Genomic DNA, 18,397 nt, shown 5'->3' with positions numbered 1-18,397 from the left:
AAATTTTATACATTTATTCAACGTGCCATGGAACAAACCATTGCTGGTTTTTGTTTTGATTTGGCTTTTTCCTTTGCTTACTCTTTTTCCTTACTCTCCCAGAAGAGAGGTCAAAAACTTCCATTTTATTACTCCTGGCATGAAATAGAAGGTTAACCTCTGAAGAGGCTGCTGGCAATTGACAGTGTTTTCAGCAGTGCATTAGTAATGATTCTGCTACAATGGCCTCTCACGTGGCTGTGCAATAAATGCTCCATGAGTTCAGCTTTCAGGGCTCTTTGGTGAACAGATTGCAACTAATACAGTAGTAGTAAAAATCTGTTGGATAGCCTGAAGGTGCAGGGGCATCGCATTAGGCTGACAAGCTGCTGACTTAGCCACCCGGATTTGGAAGTAGTTTCAGTCTTTGGGAGTGCCTGGGCTGAGCTTATTCTGGCCTGGAAGGGGTTGGGCTGAATTTTCAGTGGTGGCCAGTCTTTGCTTTTACATACCTTGGGGTTAAAAGATGTACAATGGTGTCTGCTCTCATGGGATTTCCGGAACTAACTTTCTTTCCAGATGGAGGAATCTGGTGGTGGTGGAGGTGATCAGTGCAAGGCTGGATCCTGCAAAACATTTAAGCATTTGCTTGAGTCCAGCTTGACTGACTTCAGTGAGATTTAAGCACATACTTAAATATTTTCAGTGAATCCAGGGGAACTGAGTACACTGCATGAGGGAAGATTGAATAAACTGCATAAGGAATGCCTAGATGACTTGTTACAAACCAGCAACAGAAGGAGAAAAGTATCCTTAGATCTGCAAATTATATTTAACGTTAATGTTGATATTTTCTTAAAAAAAAAGAGGATGGCAGCAAAGAAGGGAAAAATAAATGAGATGTTCTGATTTGTCTTGTTGGAATTTATTGAAGCTGCTACTTTGAAATTCTATAAATTAGCACAGTGGCTTTTAAAAAGCCTTTTGTGTATGAAAAGCCATTGAAAATGGATTGGTTGAGTTAGCTTTTGGGTAGCTCAGGGGAAGAAGTTACTGACACAGTAAAATTTTCCCATGGTCATCCTGTTTGTGCTGTCTGAGACTTCATGTAAAAGACTCTGTCCTTGTTTGCATCCTCTACTTACCATTTATGTTTTATTCCAGAGCATTCAAAGCTGTATTTTAATTTCCTTTGCAACTTACCATCTCAGGCATAATTGTTGGCCTTTGAATAGATAAAGATATGTTCAGAAATGCAAACCTTTCTCATTCATAATCTTTACATTTGTTATACTTTGGCTAGGATTATTATTATCCTTCACAATGGGATTACCTAATGGTCCTGACCCCATAAGGGTCCTAATGTTGTAATAGCGGTAATGCCCCATACAGTGAAGAGTCTTAATATTTCAGGACTTCTACTAAGCTGGTGGGATCCATAGCTCTAAATTTATAGATCCCACAGGCTTCCTCCTCCCTTGATCTGCCCTGGCTTCAGTCAGTCCAAAATCTGAATGAAACTGCCACTTCTCTGTAGCTGCAAGGACTCTGCTTAGCACAAGCGCAGCTCACAGAAGCACAAGGCTCTTGTCAAACAGAGTCAGAGTCTTTATATTTACAATATGGTGACTGAAACTGCCTTGTTTTTTCCTTTCATTTTCACAAGTCCAGATGCTATACTTTAATATATGACTGTATCTTTAACTGTTACAGAGGTAATGAGGTTTTCTATGCTATTTGCACGACACACATCATACCGATGTGCAGTCAGCCAGAGATAGTATTTATGACATATTAGTTACTGTGCATTAATCACTTTTTAGAGGTAAATAATTTGGTCATCAGCTTTCAAAAAAAGTGTACCAGGAAAAAAAAATAAAATACACATGTCAAGGTTTTTTCTGCACTTAAGTTCCAAATGGGTCATCTACGGGACATTTAGCAGTGTTTTCAAATGCTTTAGCTTCTAAAAAGGGAGCTTAAGTGAAAGATATTGGGGGGCAGTAGTCAGATTTTTAGAAGTGACAGAGCATTAATTTGGCTTGCAATCTAGAGAGCAAGTTGTATCTTGCTACTAGTAAAATGGCCAAATTATAAACCTCTAAACAAAAGTGAATTCCTAAAGAAAAGCTGCTTAATGATAGTGGTGCTTCTGGGTCCCATAATGATACAGCACATGGTCATCATAAGGCTTTGTCTGGCAACATGCACTTACACATTTTTTCAGCTCTTGCTGTTGTATATTTTTATAATAATTTATAAAGCTTCAATTTTAAGCAGCTTCCACTCCAAAATACATCTGAGACCACAAAATCAGTTTGATCTCTGTGCGCTCCATAGTACTTATTTGTATTCATGTTAAAAGATCACCACCAGAAATGTTGTATACTTGACAGGTCCAGAGCAACTTGGAATGAAAAAGAAGTGTCTTGTGTGATTTAATGATGGAGCTGTGCAAAGATGTTGTAATAACTATTGCCAGTAGCAATGTCTGTTCCTGTATAAAACCATCGAGATCTTTCATTTCCATGAGCAGATTTGCTTATTCTGCAGCTTATTACTGTACCATAAAACAACAAAACCACACAAAAACTTCAAAGGGCCAAACTGAAGCAAGGATTCTGTTCACTTGTAGAATTAGGGCTGCTCTCACCAGATCTGTACTGGGCTCACAAAGTCGAAATTCCTTTTAAAACCTGCAGTACTGTGTAATACATGTGTGTGTCTAAAGCCTTATGGTGACCATGTGCTGTATCTTCCTTCTGTGTAAACCTTCATTGTAGGACCAAGCTAACATCATTTATTAATGCCTTTTTTTCCATTTCTACAACAAAACTAGTGGAAGAAAGCGCATGATGTCAGCGTGCTTGGAAGTAATGTTGCTTTGCTTGTTCTACCATGTATTAGGGGAGAATTTCGACCGCCAAGCCAGCATTCGGCGGTCTCTAATTTACACAGACACGGTGGTAAGACGGCCGAAGAAAGTCAAAAGGAGAAAGACTATTACAGGAATCCCTGACAACATACAAAAGGAGCTAGGTATGGCTCATCAGAACTGTATTCCATACACTGTTCGTTGTCACTGCTTATCATTACTCGACTAATAACATTACCAGTGCTCATGAAACCAATACAGTCTGATAGCCTATTACAGTTACAGATACATGTGTGCCTCCTTGCCACCTTGTGCATCAGGAAATTAGGACGTTTTATCTGTTGACTTCCATCTGTTGAAAGGATCAAGGGTATTTGGTAAATGCTGTATTGGTACAGCGGAAATCTGCAGGGATGTAAGGTTTCTGGTCTTTAGTGCTTTCCTGGAGATTTGGGCTGCTCCTCCAGGATGTTCACTGAAGCAAAACCAAAGTGGGCAGGCATTTTGGCTTGTGAATAATTACCCAATGGAGTAAAACAATTCATAGATGCCTTCCCCAATCTGGTGAGACTTGCATCAGCACTGAAAACCCATGTACTTTCCAGTTCAGTTTAGATGTAGTTGGTGACCCTTAAGTATCAGTGTTATTTGGTTGGAAGTAGTTTACACGGGCTCATTAGCTATTGCATATATTCCAAAGTGAAAATGCCTACCCAGTCCCATTTATGCTACCTCAGGCTGTTCTCTTTCACAGTTAGTAGCATACTTGATATTCAAAGCTGATGAAGCAGTCTGGATTTTGGCAGACCTTTCAGACACTTTTTGCAGAACTTCTTGAAGTGAATCTGGTCATTCTTATTTTTTAAGATGATGTTTCAGTTTTTCCCCAATGGTAACTCCACAGAGAAAATTATTTTCCCCTCTTTTTTCTTTTTTTTTTTTTGTAGTAGTAAGGGAAGAATGTCTTTTAAAATAGTCTGGCAGAACGTAATTTTAGGTTCTTTACATGGGGATATAGGCGATTTCAGTAAGTTTTACTACCTTGCATTTTGCATCTCTTTTATATTTTTCAATACTGGGTTCTTTGTCTAGATTTTTCAGAAACAGAAGCAAAAAGATGTAGCTTGTCTGGATGGGTTTGAAATGAGCTAGAGGGCCATGTGTAGAGAAAGCCAAGAAATGAGCAAGTACATGAAGAACAGTCTGTGAGTGGAACTGTGCTCCTTCAGCATCTATAATGAAACAGTGCCCAGCCGTGGGAATCCTCCGCCTCAAGAAAGAAAATTCTTTTGACCTAACCCCTGTCAGGACAGCTGAAGCTAGGCAGCTTGAAGTTTCATTACTTTTGCATCTCATTTAATGAATTTATTTCTAACTGTTGGTCTGAGATTTGTCCAGAGGTGTCAGGTATCTTCGTCCATCTCTTCTTGTGGGAGGGAGGCTGTTTTGTATCTGCCGTAGGGACCTCCTCCTCATACTGTGGATTCTCTTCCTTCCTCTTCACTGTCCATAGCGGGCCTTGCCACCTGTCAAGAGACACTTTATGGACTTGAAGTCCTCCTGGAGATCAACACTTGAATTTGTTATTTCCTGAAAGAGAACATCATCAGCCTTGCAGTCAATTATAAGCAAGCTTGAGAGTTAAATAAAATAGATGTGTTCTAAACAAAGAAAGATCAAATTCGGAAACACAGCTACATAAAACTCTTAATATAGAATTATTCTTAACAAAAGATTCCCTTCTCCTGTTACAAGTTTTTGAGGCTAATCCCTCAGATACCATGTCTACAGCTGGTTTGAGGAGTAGAGACAACCCTCATCCTCTCTAATCTGTTCAGGATGGATGCTTTTTACATCCCCTTCTTCCATCTTAAGCTAAATCGCTTTGCTCTCGTCTAGAGCTGAAATGAAATGACTTGTGCTCCTTGAAAATGCTTGTGCAGCTTAAATGCAAAACTGACACAGGACATTGCTTCAACTGTTCATTTTCAGGGTTGTTACAGTGGTCTTGAGTCCAGTGTGATATTCTGAAAACGACGCACATGCCAAGGTCATAGTTTTCGATAGAGATTGTCTTTGACACATGTAGGACCTACCTTGAGGGCTGGTAGTGGAGAAGACAGAACATTTTCTTCCACACTACTATTTGTCACTTGTTGGGGTTCCCACCACTCTTTCAGGCACTTGGATTTTGAAATGGGTGACAGCAGTACTTGGGTGGATGTGTGGAGAGTGCTTCCTGCTGGCAGCATTTCCAAAACTCTGCGGTTATGTTTGTAACCACTTAATGGTTGAAAAACACTTCATGCTTGAAAACATCGAGTGTGGTTTACCCAGTGCAGTAAACTGAGAATGCATGTGGCATCTATCTTAAAAAGAATTCTTCAGTTAATATCTTAAAAGAAGTTTGTGGCTTTTGCCAACCTGTTTGCTAAGAGTGACAGGTTTTATGGTCTTGATTTTGGTCTTTCATCTTTGTGCTGAGCACACTTCATGTTGCACTGCTTAAAGGTTTTCCTTGGCTCCTATTTTAAGTTGCAGAAATTTCAGGGCTGGCAGTATCTCACTCTAGGAGCTCGCTCTGGACAGTTCACTGGCCCACAACCGGCAGGCACACAGGGCTTCAGCCATCTGTCCTACAGTGGAAGTTGCCTTAGGAGCTTCATGTTGCTTCTGTGGTAGTTGTATGTTGTCCAGACAGCAAAATGTATGCCAGGAAGACTCTCTGATGGCAGCATCCATCCTTTTAGCGTATTGCTTTCCATCACTGGAAACAAAGTGCACTTGAAAAGACAGGCGTTATCAGTGTCTTCATCTTATAGATGGGAAAAGCAGGCACACTGCAGTGAAGTGACTTAGCTGGAGTCACCCACCAGGCCGCTGGCAAGGCTGGGAATAAATTAAGTCTCTCCCATCCTTGTTCAGTGTTCTTTCTACCTTTTCTCCCCTATCACTCCCCAAATATTTCCATAGCCATCCGTTCTCTATTTCTCTTACACCGTCCCAAAACAAACAACGAGTTGTTTTAAAACATTCCACAGTTCATTTGATCAGAACAAGGATCTGGACTAAACTCCAAATCAAGCAATTGCATTGTGCCTATCGACATTCTCCCTGTGGTTTCAGCTGTGAATAAATCTCTTTGTTTCTCCCCTAAAGCATTGCTGTGAATGGCTATAATATTTACACAAAGATCAAAATCCCTTGGTACACCAAATTTGCTGTGCACAGGCTAAATAACCAACATGTACAGCAGATTCTTGTTACATCTTGTTTATCCTTCAGAAAGAAGCAGAAACTTGAGAGAACCTCAAAGCTTCAACCAAGCTTGAACTATTTTCATTTCTTGCGAGAGGGCCTGGAAGAGCCTCTGCCAGGCCAAGCTGCTGGGGTTCTCCCTTGGCTGCTTTGGCTCCTTTGGAACAAAAAAGACCAAACAGAAGGGAAGGTCTGTGCTGAGTGCTGGCCTGAGCTCAGTGGCCATGGTACCCTCGTAGAATTTAGCCAGACGTACTGAAAGGAATTATTAACTGCACCCATGAGGCATGTGCTGAAAGTATCTTTAAACATTCCTACTTTTGAGCATTGTACTGCTGTGTTTTCACAGGTGTCTTCCAGCGATGAACCAATCTCTCTGCATAGCCTAGAAACTTCCACATAAAAAAATGCTTTGTAAATAAAACGCAATGTGGTGGATGCGATTCTGAGACACAATAAGAGTATGAGATGCCTACCAGTTTAGAAATGCCAGTTCTTTTCTGAACAGTTGTTTTTTAACAGCAGGACCCTCTTAGTATTATTTAGCAGAGTAACGCCAAACTAAGCAGAGAAGGCAAAGCATTCGTCTCTGCAAAAAACAGCAGTGAAAAAAAATTGTTTTGCATACTTCTGAATTAACTTCATTGTCCTACAGAACATAAATATATAGATATATATATTTAATGGAGTCAGTGTTGGATCAAAACTGCAGAAAGGTCAAGAAACTTCGAGATGATGTTTTAATTCAGGTTTCTGTGCTCTCAGTTTCTCTGCTCTTGTTGCCATTTATCAATCCCCTCTAGCTGTCTTCTTCAGATGGTCCCTGACATGCAAACTGGTATTCTGCCCTCAGGCAAGATGATTCCCAAGCAGAAGTTTGGTAGGGATGAGCAGCTTTCTGGGAGAACCAGTTGCAGGCCTTGCTCATTTCTTGGCTCTTGGTTATCTTCAGCTTCCTTCACACTTTGCAGCACCCCAGCTGAAATAAAGGCAGCAAAATACTATCATGTTTCCATGGTCCCTTCTCCATGTGAGTGCTCTAGGGTCTGGCTGATACTAACTGTCTTTTTGTGAAGGTACCACGTTACCTGGTTGTGAATGTTTCTCCGGATCTCTGCACCGGTGCAGTCCCACACACCGATGGACAGCTTCTGGTGTCTCAGATTCCCTCCCTGTCTTGCAGGAGGAACAGGTCCCAGACCTGAGTCTCAGTTTCACCACAGTTTATCTTCCAAACAGACATACCTCACCAAAGCAGGGGAGAAGAAACCGTCTTTGAGTTTTTCTCTGATTTCTTCTTCTGACAGGCACTTTAATCAAACAGAAAGTTTCTGTCGTCTCTTGGTTTTCAAAAAATGTCTTACAGTTTTATGCTTTGCATGTACTTTGGATAATTTCAATGCTTTGTTTTTCCACCTTAAAGTGCAATTCAGAATCTTTACAGGTCTGTGATTTGGACCACCAACACCATCTGAATTTTTCTTTTCTTCCTGACCAAAGGGTTCAGAGGGCCAGTTTGACCTTGTATGCTTTTCTTCATCTCATTTCCCTTGCCTCCCATTTTTAGTAGCTCATAATAAGTTGTCACCTATAGGACCTCCCATCAGTCATTAGGATGGATATGACTGACACCTGAACTGTCAGTGCCTCATTTGCTTTCTCATGGCAGAGCTCAAACTCCCTGCTGGCCCCAGCTGGCAGCATCCCAGGATCATTTGGGACTATTGAAGCTTCTCCTCTGACGTGTCCTAGAGGAAGCAGTTCCATCTCAGCAATATGGGGGCACATAAGTCCTTCTGATCTTTGCGAACTAAGCTATTCTATGGAAGACTCCTCTTAATTGATACTCTTTTACAATCAGTGCCTTCAGCACTAGCAGTCGTTCAAGTTACAGGTCCCACAAGTAAGAAGAGTCCTGGTTATGCAGTAGTATCCGCAATATCTATAGAAATACAACACAAATATCCAGCTGTTCAAGCAAAGTAATTCTGTACCTGCTTCAAGCTGCAACTTTAACAGTATTTGGAGGGTTATGTGCCTCTGAATTTCAGAGTTAATTGTGTGTTTTAACTAATACTGGGTTTATAGCTGTAGTTTCTCAACATTGTACATTTCCAGCATTATTTACGCAGGGATGTATCCAGAGTACATATCATCTGCTTTTTCATAATGGGGGATGAAAGACAGAAATGTCAGGAATACAATCTTTACCAGGGGCTGTTCAGTTAGTGAAATGAACAGAATCGAGAAAACTTAAATTCCTTATATTTCCATCAAAATTCTCCTTTTCAGGGTGGCAGTGATATATGCAGGGAATCAGGATATTTTTTAGCTGGCAGTACTGAAAAGTATCACAGGATTCTCTGCGATATTTTTCTCCCCTCTGAGAGATTGTAGATGCTTCATGGAGCACAGTGAAAATTCCATAAATTACCATAAGACTGATGTACTTGTCTGTTTCTTGTTGAGTGTCTATTAAAAATCATTTGTTATGTGAGTGCTAGGGTAAAATAGATGAAGAATCTCTTTCTGTAACACTGAAAGTTTTGGTGCCTGCACAGTGACTTGGCCATGTCACCAGGTTTGGAGGAGGATTGCTAGGTGGGGCTGGAGGAGAAGATAAAAGCAACAAATCTTAGGAATGTGCCTGTGGCACAAGAAACAAGTGGTTCTGGTAGGAATGGTTAGTCAGAAGAAGTTTGGAAAGAAAGATTACTTCTATATACTAGTTGAAACTAGTTTCTTATATCAACACACACACTTTATATCCTCTCAAATCCTCATTTTACACACTCAATGCAGAGTACCTTTCTGCTGATTGTCAGAGCAGGCTGCTGGTACCACCAGATCAGTCACAAGGAGTCTTCTAGGAGCTAGTACCTGGCCCTAGGGACTACATGCAGACACTTTCATTTTCCATCAGATTTGCCATCAGTCTCAATCCCTGTCATCTCTAATGAACAACACCAGTAACTCCCACAGTTAGGGAAAACTGGTGTAACCTGTTGTCGTGGTTCAAACCCAGCCGGCAACTTGGAACCACGCAGCCGCTCGCTCACTCCCCCCCTTTTCCTTCCTCCCCCCGCTCCCGGAGGGATGGGGAGGAGAATCGAAGGAATGTAACTCCCACGAGTTGAGATAACAGCTCTCCAGTAACTAAGGTATAATACAAACCACTACTGCTACCAGTAATAATGATAAGAGGAATAACAAGGGAAAAGGACACAACCGCTCACCACCCGCCGACCGATACCCAGCCCGACCCGAGCAGCGATCTGGGCCTTCCGGGTAACTCTCCCCAGTTTATATACTGGGCATGACGTGCTGTGGTATGGAATACCCCTTTGGCCAGTTTGGGTCAGGTGTCCTGCCTCTGCTTCCTCCTGGCTTCCCCTCCTCTCTGGCAAAGCATGAGACTGAGAAAGTCCTTGGTCAGAGTAAACATTACTTAGCAACAACTAAAAACATCGGTGTTATCAGCGTTGTTCCCAGACTGAAAGTCAAAAACACAGCACTGCACCAGCTACTAAGAAGGAGAAAAAATGACTGCTGTAGCTGAACCCAGGACACCTGTATGCACCTATCTTGGATCAAGTGCTTGGAGCTAAGGTGTGCATTTGAACCTCTAATTTGTGCTTCCATGCAAGAGTTGTTAAACATGTCACATGTTTTGATTGTTTCAGATAGTGGGTGTTCGTTACTTGCTGCTGGAGTCTACGCTGAACATGTGCATTAGGGAAGAGCATTTGCCTCAGAGGTATCTCCAGCATAGCAATGAGTAATAAGGAGTATGGATACAGGTCTCCTATGGTGGACATAGTGCTGGCTGCACAGCTGCTGGACACCTGATAATGTAAAATGCAGACAAGATGATTATTAATTACTTTCAGCCACATTTATCAGATCACCAAACTGCAGCCACTTCTGACTTCTTAACATTCAGCATCTGTAACCCAGTGTCCTGTTCTGCCATATTTTTTGCTGCTGTCTGCTCAGACATCACCCCTGAAACTAGATGGACTTGTGGATGGTACTCTTCAAAAGCTCTGATACAGTTCCAAAATTTGGTGTTGCAGAAATCTTTTAACTTCTGACTATTTATTTAAGTAGAGGTTTCCTGAGAGATATAGCACTTTCAATGTAATAATCAATTAAAGGTTTGAGCTGTCCCTTGGAATTGGATTGTTCATCTTCTAGCTGCAGTGCCAAGAAAGGTGGCTTGATTCTAAGGGGTTTTGAAGACCCTTGCTTTTCAGTGTTATGATGGAAGTGACTGAGGGCTTTACAGTTCATTTATAAATTGCAAACAAAATACTCCTCACTACCCTCCTCTGAATTCCACCAAAATCTTAAAAACCTCCATATTTTAAGAGAATACTTGAGTCAACAGGCTTTGGCTGAGGGTTTTTTTGGACCGTTTTCCCTGCAGATTTCTGTTGTCCCTCTTCAGGAAATGGAACTGTAAAAAGAGCAATTGCTGTATTATAAAGGACAAGTAAACCCTCACAGCTTTGCATGAGATTGTGCACACATATGAAGCTAAAAGTAAAGCTGAAGTAATTTCAGAATATGTTGCAATTCTACAAGAAATAGTTAAAACCTCAGAGTTGTGTTCTTACGATAGCAACAGCTGTGGAAAGTCCCTTCCCTGACCATATCTCCTATAATGATTGAACAGTATAGCCCTGTAGTTTATAATTCTGAGTCTGGGCTGGTTTGACCCTTCTATTGGGCTCTCAACCATTCTAACTACAAGAGGCCTCACACTGGTGCAAAGACCTGCCCTGATGGGCTTCTCTGCAGTATCAAGGTTGTAAAGATTTACTGCTGTTGAGTGCATTTATGCAGTTTACATGAGCGTGTTAGACTGGACCCTAAGTTACATCTATTCTGGCAGCAGACACAGGGCTAGCACTGCTGCTCAGCAACATCCTGAGGTTGTCCATGCTGCCCTCTTGTTGGCATGTTCCTCTGGCACTGCTCTGACCTGGGCCAGCCAGCAGTCCCCCAGTCTCTGCCTGGGCATGGGTGCCAGGGGATGGGGCAGGGCCTGCTCCCCCAGGCATTTTGGTACAGCCATCCTTGGCCTCTTTTATTTGATGGCACAGATACAATGCCAAGGTTTAATTTGGTATCTTGGGTATCACTGTGCATTTGCCATGAACAGCACGTCCCAGTAATGCATTCTAACACTCCTGGTTTTGGAAAGAGGAAGAGGTTGGTTAGTAAGTCCAGTGTTGTTCCACTTTGCCATTTACCTTCCCTAGCAGTAACGTTGTAAACAAGCATAAACCATCCATCTGTATTACACCGCTTGTGAAGCAGAGTGCATTTAGCTTCCTTTGTGAATACAAACATACCACATACTGAAATGAGGTGCTCTCAGCCACAGGTCAGTATGTGACAGTGTTAGATACTTCTAGTAGTGCTGACAGCTTCAGTCTCCACCAGCCCCATCCATCTGTCGTGTGTGTGTATTTGTGTGCATGTGTGTATCTCTTAGTGGCAGAAGAAGAAGAAAATACCCCATCTCTGGTTATTTAGTACACAGATTTTTATTACCGGATATTTTTAATTGGCTAATAGTTGTCATCAGTAATGTAACAGTTCCAGAAACATTTGTAACGTCTGCTTTGATGTTTGTATCTCTCTTAACCAAAGGGGGACACACTGATTCTATACAAAAAAAAAATACACATGGAAAGCAAAACTAAATTATTTTTCTTACTGTACTGCTCCTAATAACTGTATACAGAATATGTAAATAGCTCTCTTGGTTGGCTGCAGTAGTCCATCTGTTCTGACAGTATCTCATATTAGATTATCCAAGACGTTTGCCAGCATCTGAGTACCTAGCCTTGCTGCAAACCTCTACCAGAAGCAGAAAGAGGCTACATTTTCATGAGAGCAAGAGAACCTACACAAAGCAAACTAAATAGGCTTCAAGCTGCTAAAAGACTACTTATGTGCCTGGGGAAAAGAAGTAAACAATCTTTTTGTGTGTGCTGCTTTCACTGTAGCCTTTTCAGAGCCCTCTTTTCCTTGTTCTAAAACGCCTCTTTTGCCTGCCAAGAATAAGGATAATTAAATGTCCTTTAAGTGGTGTTTAAAGCTGCATGATAAGAATACCTGATCCAGTTTCATATAGTAAATATGAAAGGAGAACAGTCCTATCAGGCGTGCTTGTTACTTCACTGCTGCTGTAAGACTAGCTAAGGCGGAGACTTGAAATAACCAATTTTCCCCCGCAGTGACATATGCAGCATCCTCACAAGCATCTCCAGCAGCACGCCTGCCGTTTGTGTCTGCTATTTATACAGTAATGCAACTGAATAGAAAAGCAACAGCCTTACACACACTAATTTTAAAGCAGTGCTCTGGTTTTGATTTTAAAAGGCAGCTACCAATAAAAATGTAAATTTAAAAGAACCCTGGAGTCCTTTCTACTGACCCAGTGCTAACTGTATTTTGCACTAAACCTGTTTTTCCATTATCCTCAAAGTTGGAATTTTTATATGCCAATATATGATTATTATTTCTTTTTAAAAAGTGCAGTTATTTTTTATTTCGTGATGGTGCTGAGGATGAGACGACCATCAGTACTGGCTGTTTCTTTTCCCCATTTCTTAAGAGTTTTTCCTATATGAAAAATAGAAAGTAGTTGTATGGAGAAATGTTATTTAATGGTTTTCTTTGCAGTGCTGGATAATGTCTTTGTATAAATGCTGTTAGAGCACGTATATTATTTGTGGTAAAACAATGCATGTTCCAATGTGTTAGCCTCCTTTCAGATGAACAGCAAGGCTTGGAGAGCTATCCGTGCCTCCTGAAATTGGTTTTTTTTTCTGAAGTATAATGCTTTAAAGAAGCAGATCTGATTATTCATATTAGTCTTCAGATTTCCTTCCCCTTTTCTTTATTGCATGAGGCATTAGCATGGAAACACACTTCACGTTTCTCAGGCTTTTGTCTGTTCCTGCTGCTTTGCCTACTGGAAGTAAAATAGTACTACTTGGTTTCTGACATAACTGATTACTATGGAAATTATTACCATGTCATAAACAGAGGATTTCATGTGTCGAATGTGCGGCAGGAACGCAGACGATTCTGTAAGCAGAAGATTCCTGGTAATAAGGAAAAAGGGAAGAGAAATGCAGAAAACACAGGATGCCTGTGCAAAATCCATTGTTGCAAATTCTTTTTCGGAAGGCATAACCTGCAAGAGCATGGGGATCAATCAAGCTGTTTGCTGGGGTTCTTTGGTTTTAAATGAGTAAGAAGACAATTGTGAATTTGTGCTTCAAGAAATAATTATTTTATTTTGACTCCAGCAGTTGGCACTGGCCAAAGTGATTTCCGAGGGCATTCGATGTATGTCCCAGATCACTGTTCCACGCTAGGGAGACTAGACAGCTACCGCTCTGCTATGCAGCGTTCTGAAACCAAGGACACCAGCTGCCAGACGGAGGAAGTTAAAGTTGTGCCCCCTTCAATGAGAAGAATACGAGCGCAGAAAGGACAAGGCATTGCAGCCCAGATGTCTCAGTTCTCCAGCTCATCTGGAAACATGTCAGTGATGAGTGATTCTGCTGCAGTTATATTTGCTTCTCGCCAAAATAGCGACATAGGTTTTCACAGCTTGCCTCGGGCTGGTGCAAGAGTGTCTCTGCAGTCCCTAGAGCAGACACAGAGCTTCTCTAGGCAGACAGAAGACATCGCTGGCTCTTTACCCCACCAGATAAGTAAACTGCAAGTGGATGATAGTGTTGTGCATCTGAGGAATAATTCCACAACAGGGACCCTGTCGAGGCCGAAGTCTCAAGAGATGAGAAGCTATGATAGCGAAAAGTCCGCAAGCCCAGCATGTGTGGTCTCTCCTCATGCCACCTACTCAACAAGCATCATACCCAATGCAACACTGTCATCCTCTTCAGAAGTTATTGTTATTCACGCTGCCCAGAGTGTTGGATCATTGGATAGTAAAATTACCAGCTCCACTGCCTATCCAAAGCCAAGAGACAATCCTGTTGCCAGCAGTGCAGTAAGTGGAAAAGAAGATCACCATTCTTCAAGCGGTAACTGGAGTGAGAGTAGCTCCACACGTCACTCTCAGACATCAGATACCATCCCATCTAATGCTGTCATGATGCTTTCTCTCGGTGACTCTGCTGTCTCTCTTAGCACTCCTGGAAATGCAGAGGCTGGGTCTCAGAGCATGGGCTACAGCTGTAGGAACAATCTCGCTTTACCAAATCCTTCCCAGGACAGCGATGGTCGGAGTGATTCTAGCTGTTCAGGGGAGCAAGCACAAGCAGCAGTGAACAGCACAGAGCATTGGCTATACAAGTCTGCAGAAAACAGTGAGACTCCTTCACACAAGGTGGTTTGTAGCACACCAGGCTGTGCCACTCCCAGGAGCAACCTGAGCAGCAGCAGCCTGGAGAGGACTTCGGTCAGGGACGATTCTACTTCTCTGTATTCTGTGGACCATGATGGTTATTACGGTTCCATGCATACGGACTCTGGACTGAAGTCAGACATGTCTTGCGATAGTACTAATGGTTTTGGGAACTCCAGAGACAGCGTGATAAATGTCTTTGAAGGAAAGGAGAAGAAACATCAGGATGACCAGTCAGGCCAAGGTGAAAAATCCCTTGTAAGAAACATCTCTCTGAAAAAGGCAAAGAAGCCGCCTTTGCCGCCATCCAGAACAGACTCACTCAGAAGGATGCCCAAGAAAAAAGCCCAGTCAAATGGACAGGTACTTGATGAAACCCTCATTGCCACCCTGCAGCATTCTCTGCAGTTGAATCTCAAATGCAAAAATGGCAGCTCCCCTTCCCAGAGCCCCTGCAGTGATTATGAGGATCCCTGGGTGTTGCGTTCCCGCAGCCAAAGCTCAATCAGTGCAAGCAGCAGTATGATGTCCACCACTGCTCCAAACCTTTACTCCATCTGCACGGTCACCCCCTCGCAGAGTGAAACAAGTAGCATCAAGTCAGAGTATGCAGACCAGTGGGGTTACTACAGTGACTATGCAGCAGTGGCAGACGACCAGGTAAAATCCCCAGTGACCCATTCTGCCAGTACATCCTCTGCTCTCAGCGATTACAGCATCAGCCACTTCAGTGATGGCTCAAGGGCTTCCGTGCCACAAGTGCCCAGTGGACTGGCCAAACCAAAGAGCACTTCTCCGGAGAAATCCCACCGAGTCACATCGCCATCGAGTGGGTACTCCAGCCAGTCCAATACACCCACTGCACTTACTCCAGTGCCTGTAATTTTAAAATCTTCATCATCAGGAAATGGGAAATCCAAGCTGAAGCCTAAAGTGCCTGAAAGGAAATCCTCTCTTCTGTCTTCGCTCTCCATGTCTTCCTCCTCTACTTCTCTTTCTTCAAATACATCTACTGAAGGGAGCGTGAGTGTGAAGAAACTGGACCCTGCCCTGAGCTCTGCTCCGGATTCTGGTGCTCCCCCTCCGCCACCTCTTCTTCCAACACCTCCTCCACATTGCCCTGAAGTTTCTCCTCCACCTCCACCTCCTCCAGCAGAAGTCATGGATTTGTCACCACTGCCAGCCTCTCCCACGTTCCCCCCTCCGCCGCCAGAAGCTGATGTAAATTCTTCCTTTGCCCAGACTGTCCCATGGTTTCCACAAGAAGCCTCCATCAGTTCGTTCTCTTCCCCTGCTCCTCCTCCTTCCATTTTCCCCTTAGCTGTCCCGCCACCAGCACCACCTCTTGATCCCAAACTAACAAAAGGTGCAACAATATACCAACAGTATTCTTTTAAGAGAGGTAACCAGGAAGATTCTTGCTACAGTCCAGTGAAACAGCCACTCAACAAGCAAGATGCATCGAGACCTGTGATGCCCTTAGTAACTACCAAAGCATTGCAAATGGTGCAGCTGAGGTCTGTGAAAAAAGTGACAGAAGGTGAACCATCACCTGAATCTGCTTCTGAAACGGCCTCTCAGGAAAAGGGTACTGTGAATTCATCATCTCAGTCTCCCCTGAAGCCATCTCTCTCACTGAGACTCAGCAGCAGCTTAGGTGAAGAGGAAATGAAAACTCAAGGCACTTCATTTAAAAACTCAGTTCAGACACTGGCTCGGGGTTCTCCTGTCGTTCTCTCTGATAATGTGCCTGCACTTGACAGCGATCAAAAGCCTGCAAGTGCAATGGGTCTAAACAAGTCTTTTGAAGCTGATGCACTGGGGACAACTGGTGAAGACACACCTGAGCCTCCAGTGCAGAGTGAAGACCTCCATTCTGGCATCTCACTTCAGGGGTCACCAGCATCTTCCAGCAAGACTCAGGTCGTATTGCCAAGCAAGAAACCACCTCCTATTTCAAAGAAACCCAAACTGTTCCTTGTTGTACCACCTCCACAGTTAGATCTTACAGTGGAGAAAATAGCTGAAGTGAGTGATACTGTCGGAAGCACATCAAGCCCAACTAAGAGAGACGCTGTGCTTGCACACTGCGAGGAGGCGAGAAATTGTCTTACAGATGGACTCAGTTCTAGCGAGATGGACTCTGGCAGCCTGGTTCCTGAGGGAGGAGCTGCCGGATTCACCTTCTCGGAGACAGTGGGAGCTAATGCCTTTGTGGTACAGCCTGCTGCATCACCAGTTCAAGAAGAACCCAGGCAGGAGGAGCAGTCTGCTTTTGATGAAGGAAGCAGTTCAGGCAGCAGCCACGACAGCGGCAGTAACACCGACGGGCACCTAGCTCAAGAGAACGAAAGTGGTGAGTCTTTTTCCTCTGCCTTTTCTTCAGATGCAGCAGTGTTTTAAAGAAGCTGGGGAGTGAGAACAGCAGTCCTAGCATTCAGGTGGGCTTCTGCAGAGAAAGAACCTCTTGCAATAGTTACAACTATAAGCCTAAAAAAAGTTGCAGGGACTCAATTAATACTTTATGAGATTTCTTACAATTCCTTTCTGACTTCTCAGTATTGCAGACATGGAAAGAAAATTATGCTTTATCTAAACGTGCTAAGATTTCATGCTGTGAAAATGTGGTTAGCTTTGTTAATTTTGATTTTGCATTAGTGGAAGCCACACAGATTTTCTTTCAGTGTTGTTCTCTGCCTGTGTGTGAGAGCAAGCACAGGCATTTTGTGCACTGCAGTTTCCTCAGCAAGTGTTGTTCTGAAATCACAGCAATGACAGCAGTGTGCTCACTTGATCAGAGGCAGTGAGGGCAGGTTTTAGGACTGTATGCCTGTTGGGTTCCCACGATGGACTGACAGTATTGTTCATTTTCTCTGCATAGTGGAGGTGTTTGAATCAGATACAGCACATAGTTCATTCCTGCCAAGCAATAGTTATGGGGAAGAGACAGATGGAGTGGCAACACCAGCGAGACCAAGGACTACCGAAGATCTTTTTGCAGCCATTCACAGGTACTGCAGAAGTTGCCTTTCCCACAGTCAGGTCCTGTAGTTCTCCCAGAAATGAATTTAATGTTGTTTTACTAAAACACCCAATTACAAGAGTCTTTGCTGTAACAGAAAGCACACATTTACCAGCTTTCTACTAAGGTGATATATGAAGAAGATAAAAGAACTTGTGTTTTATTGTTCTACAAATATATTTAATCAATTCTGAACTAAAAGCGACCAGATTAAATCAATGTAGATTGTGTTATAAATGTCCTGCCCCTTAAAGTACCAGTTACGTCTAGTATTTATTGTACTGTTCTCAATCTGCCATATTAACTCTGCTATTGCTTTTTCTGTGTATCTTTTTGTTTTCATTCTCGTTCTTCTCCATCTCTTTTTACTCTCTTCGCTGCTTATATGGTGCAGTTTGGGACAGAGGCTCAACGCTAATGCTTCATGGCAAGCGTGGCTGAAACTGGCAAGTAACACAACATGTCAGTCATATGGCAAAACATATGGCAAATGCTGGATTATAGTTTGCCATAATCCAGCCTGAGGTCGGGTGTCTTGTGTCAAACTGGTTCATGAATGAAATGTGCAATACTGGCTCTATTATCAATGACATTATTCATTTCCCTTAAAAACAAAATCATCTTCAATAGGCAACTAGATTTTTGTGCTGTTCACCTGAGGTTCTAAAAAAAAGAAGAAAAAAAGCACAAAATGAAACGTGTGCACCATTTAAACAGTACACACAGAAGACCATTACCACTCTGAACTACTGAGCTTGCTTTTAGAGTAGAATCGACGTAGTAGTAGTGCCATCTTGTGGCTTTGTCTTTAACTTCGAAAGGTACAGGGGACATTCCTTTATCTGGTCACAGAGAACACCTGGCA

At 42.7% G+C, this 18,397-nt stretch overlaps 1 protein-coding gene across 1 annotated transcript in view; it reads left to right on the top strand.

Annotated features, from left to right (window-relative positions):
- NHSL1 (NHS-like 1) overlaps nt 1-18,397 on the top strand; it is a 51,183-nt gene that overhangs the window by 29,272 nt on the left and 3,514 nt on the right. The window contains exons 5-7 of the mRNA XM_010016362.1: nt 2,887-3,018; nt 13,444-16,866; nt 17,392-17,521. Coding sequence (XP_010014664.1) covers nt 2,887-3,018; nt 13,444-16,866; nt 17,392-17,521 — 3,685 coding nt within the window. The remainder of the gene's footprint in view (nt 1-2,886; nt 3,019-13,443; nt 16,867-17,391; nt 17,522-18,397) is intronic.

Source organism: Nestor notabilis, unplaced genomic scaffold (assembly GCF_000696875.1).
Source record: "Nestor notabilis isolate BGI_N333 unplaced genomic scaffold, ASM69687v1 scaffold10466, whole genome shotgun sequence".
NCBI lineage: Eukaryota > Metazoa > Chordata > Aves > Psittaciformes > Psittacidae > Nestor > Nestor notabilis.
The sequence above is the reverse complement of the archived record's forward strand: the minus strand, read 5'-3'. Positions and strand labels throughout refer to the sequence as shown.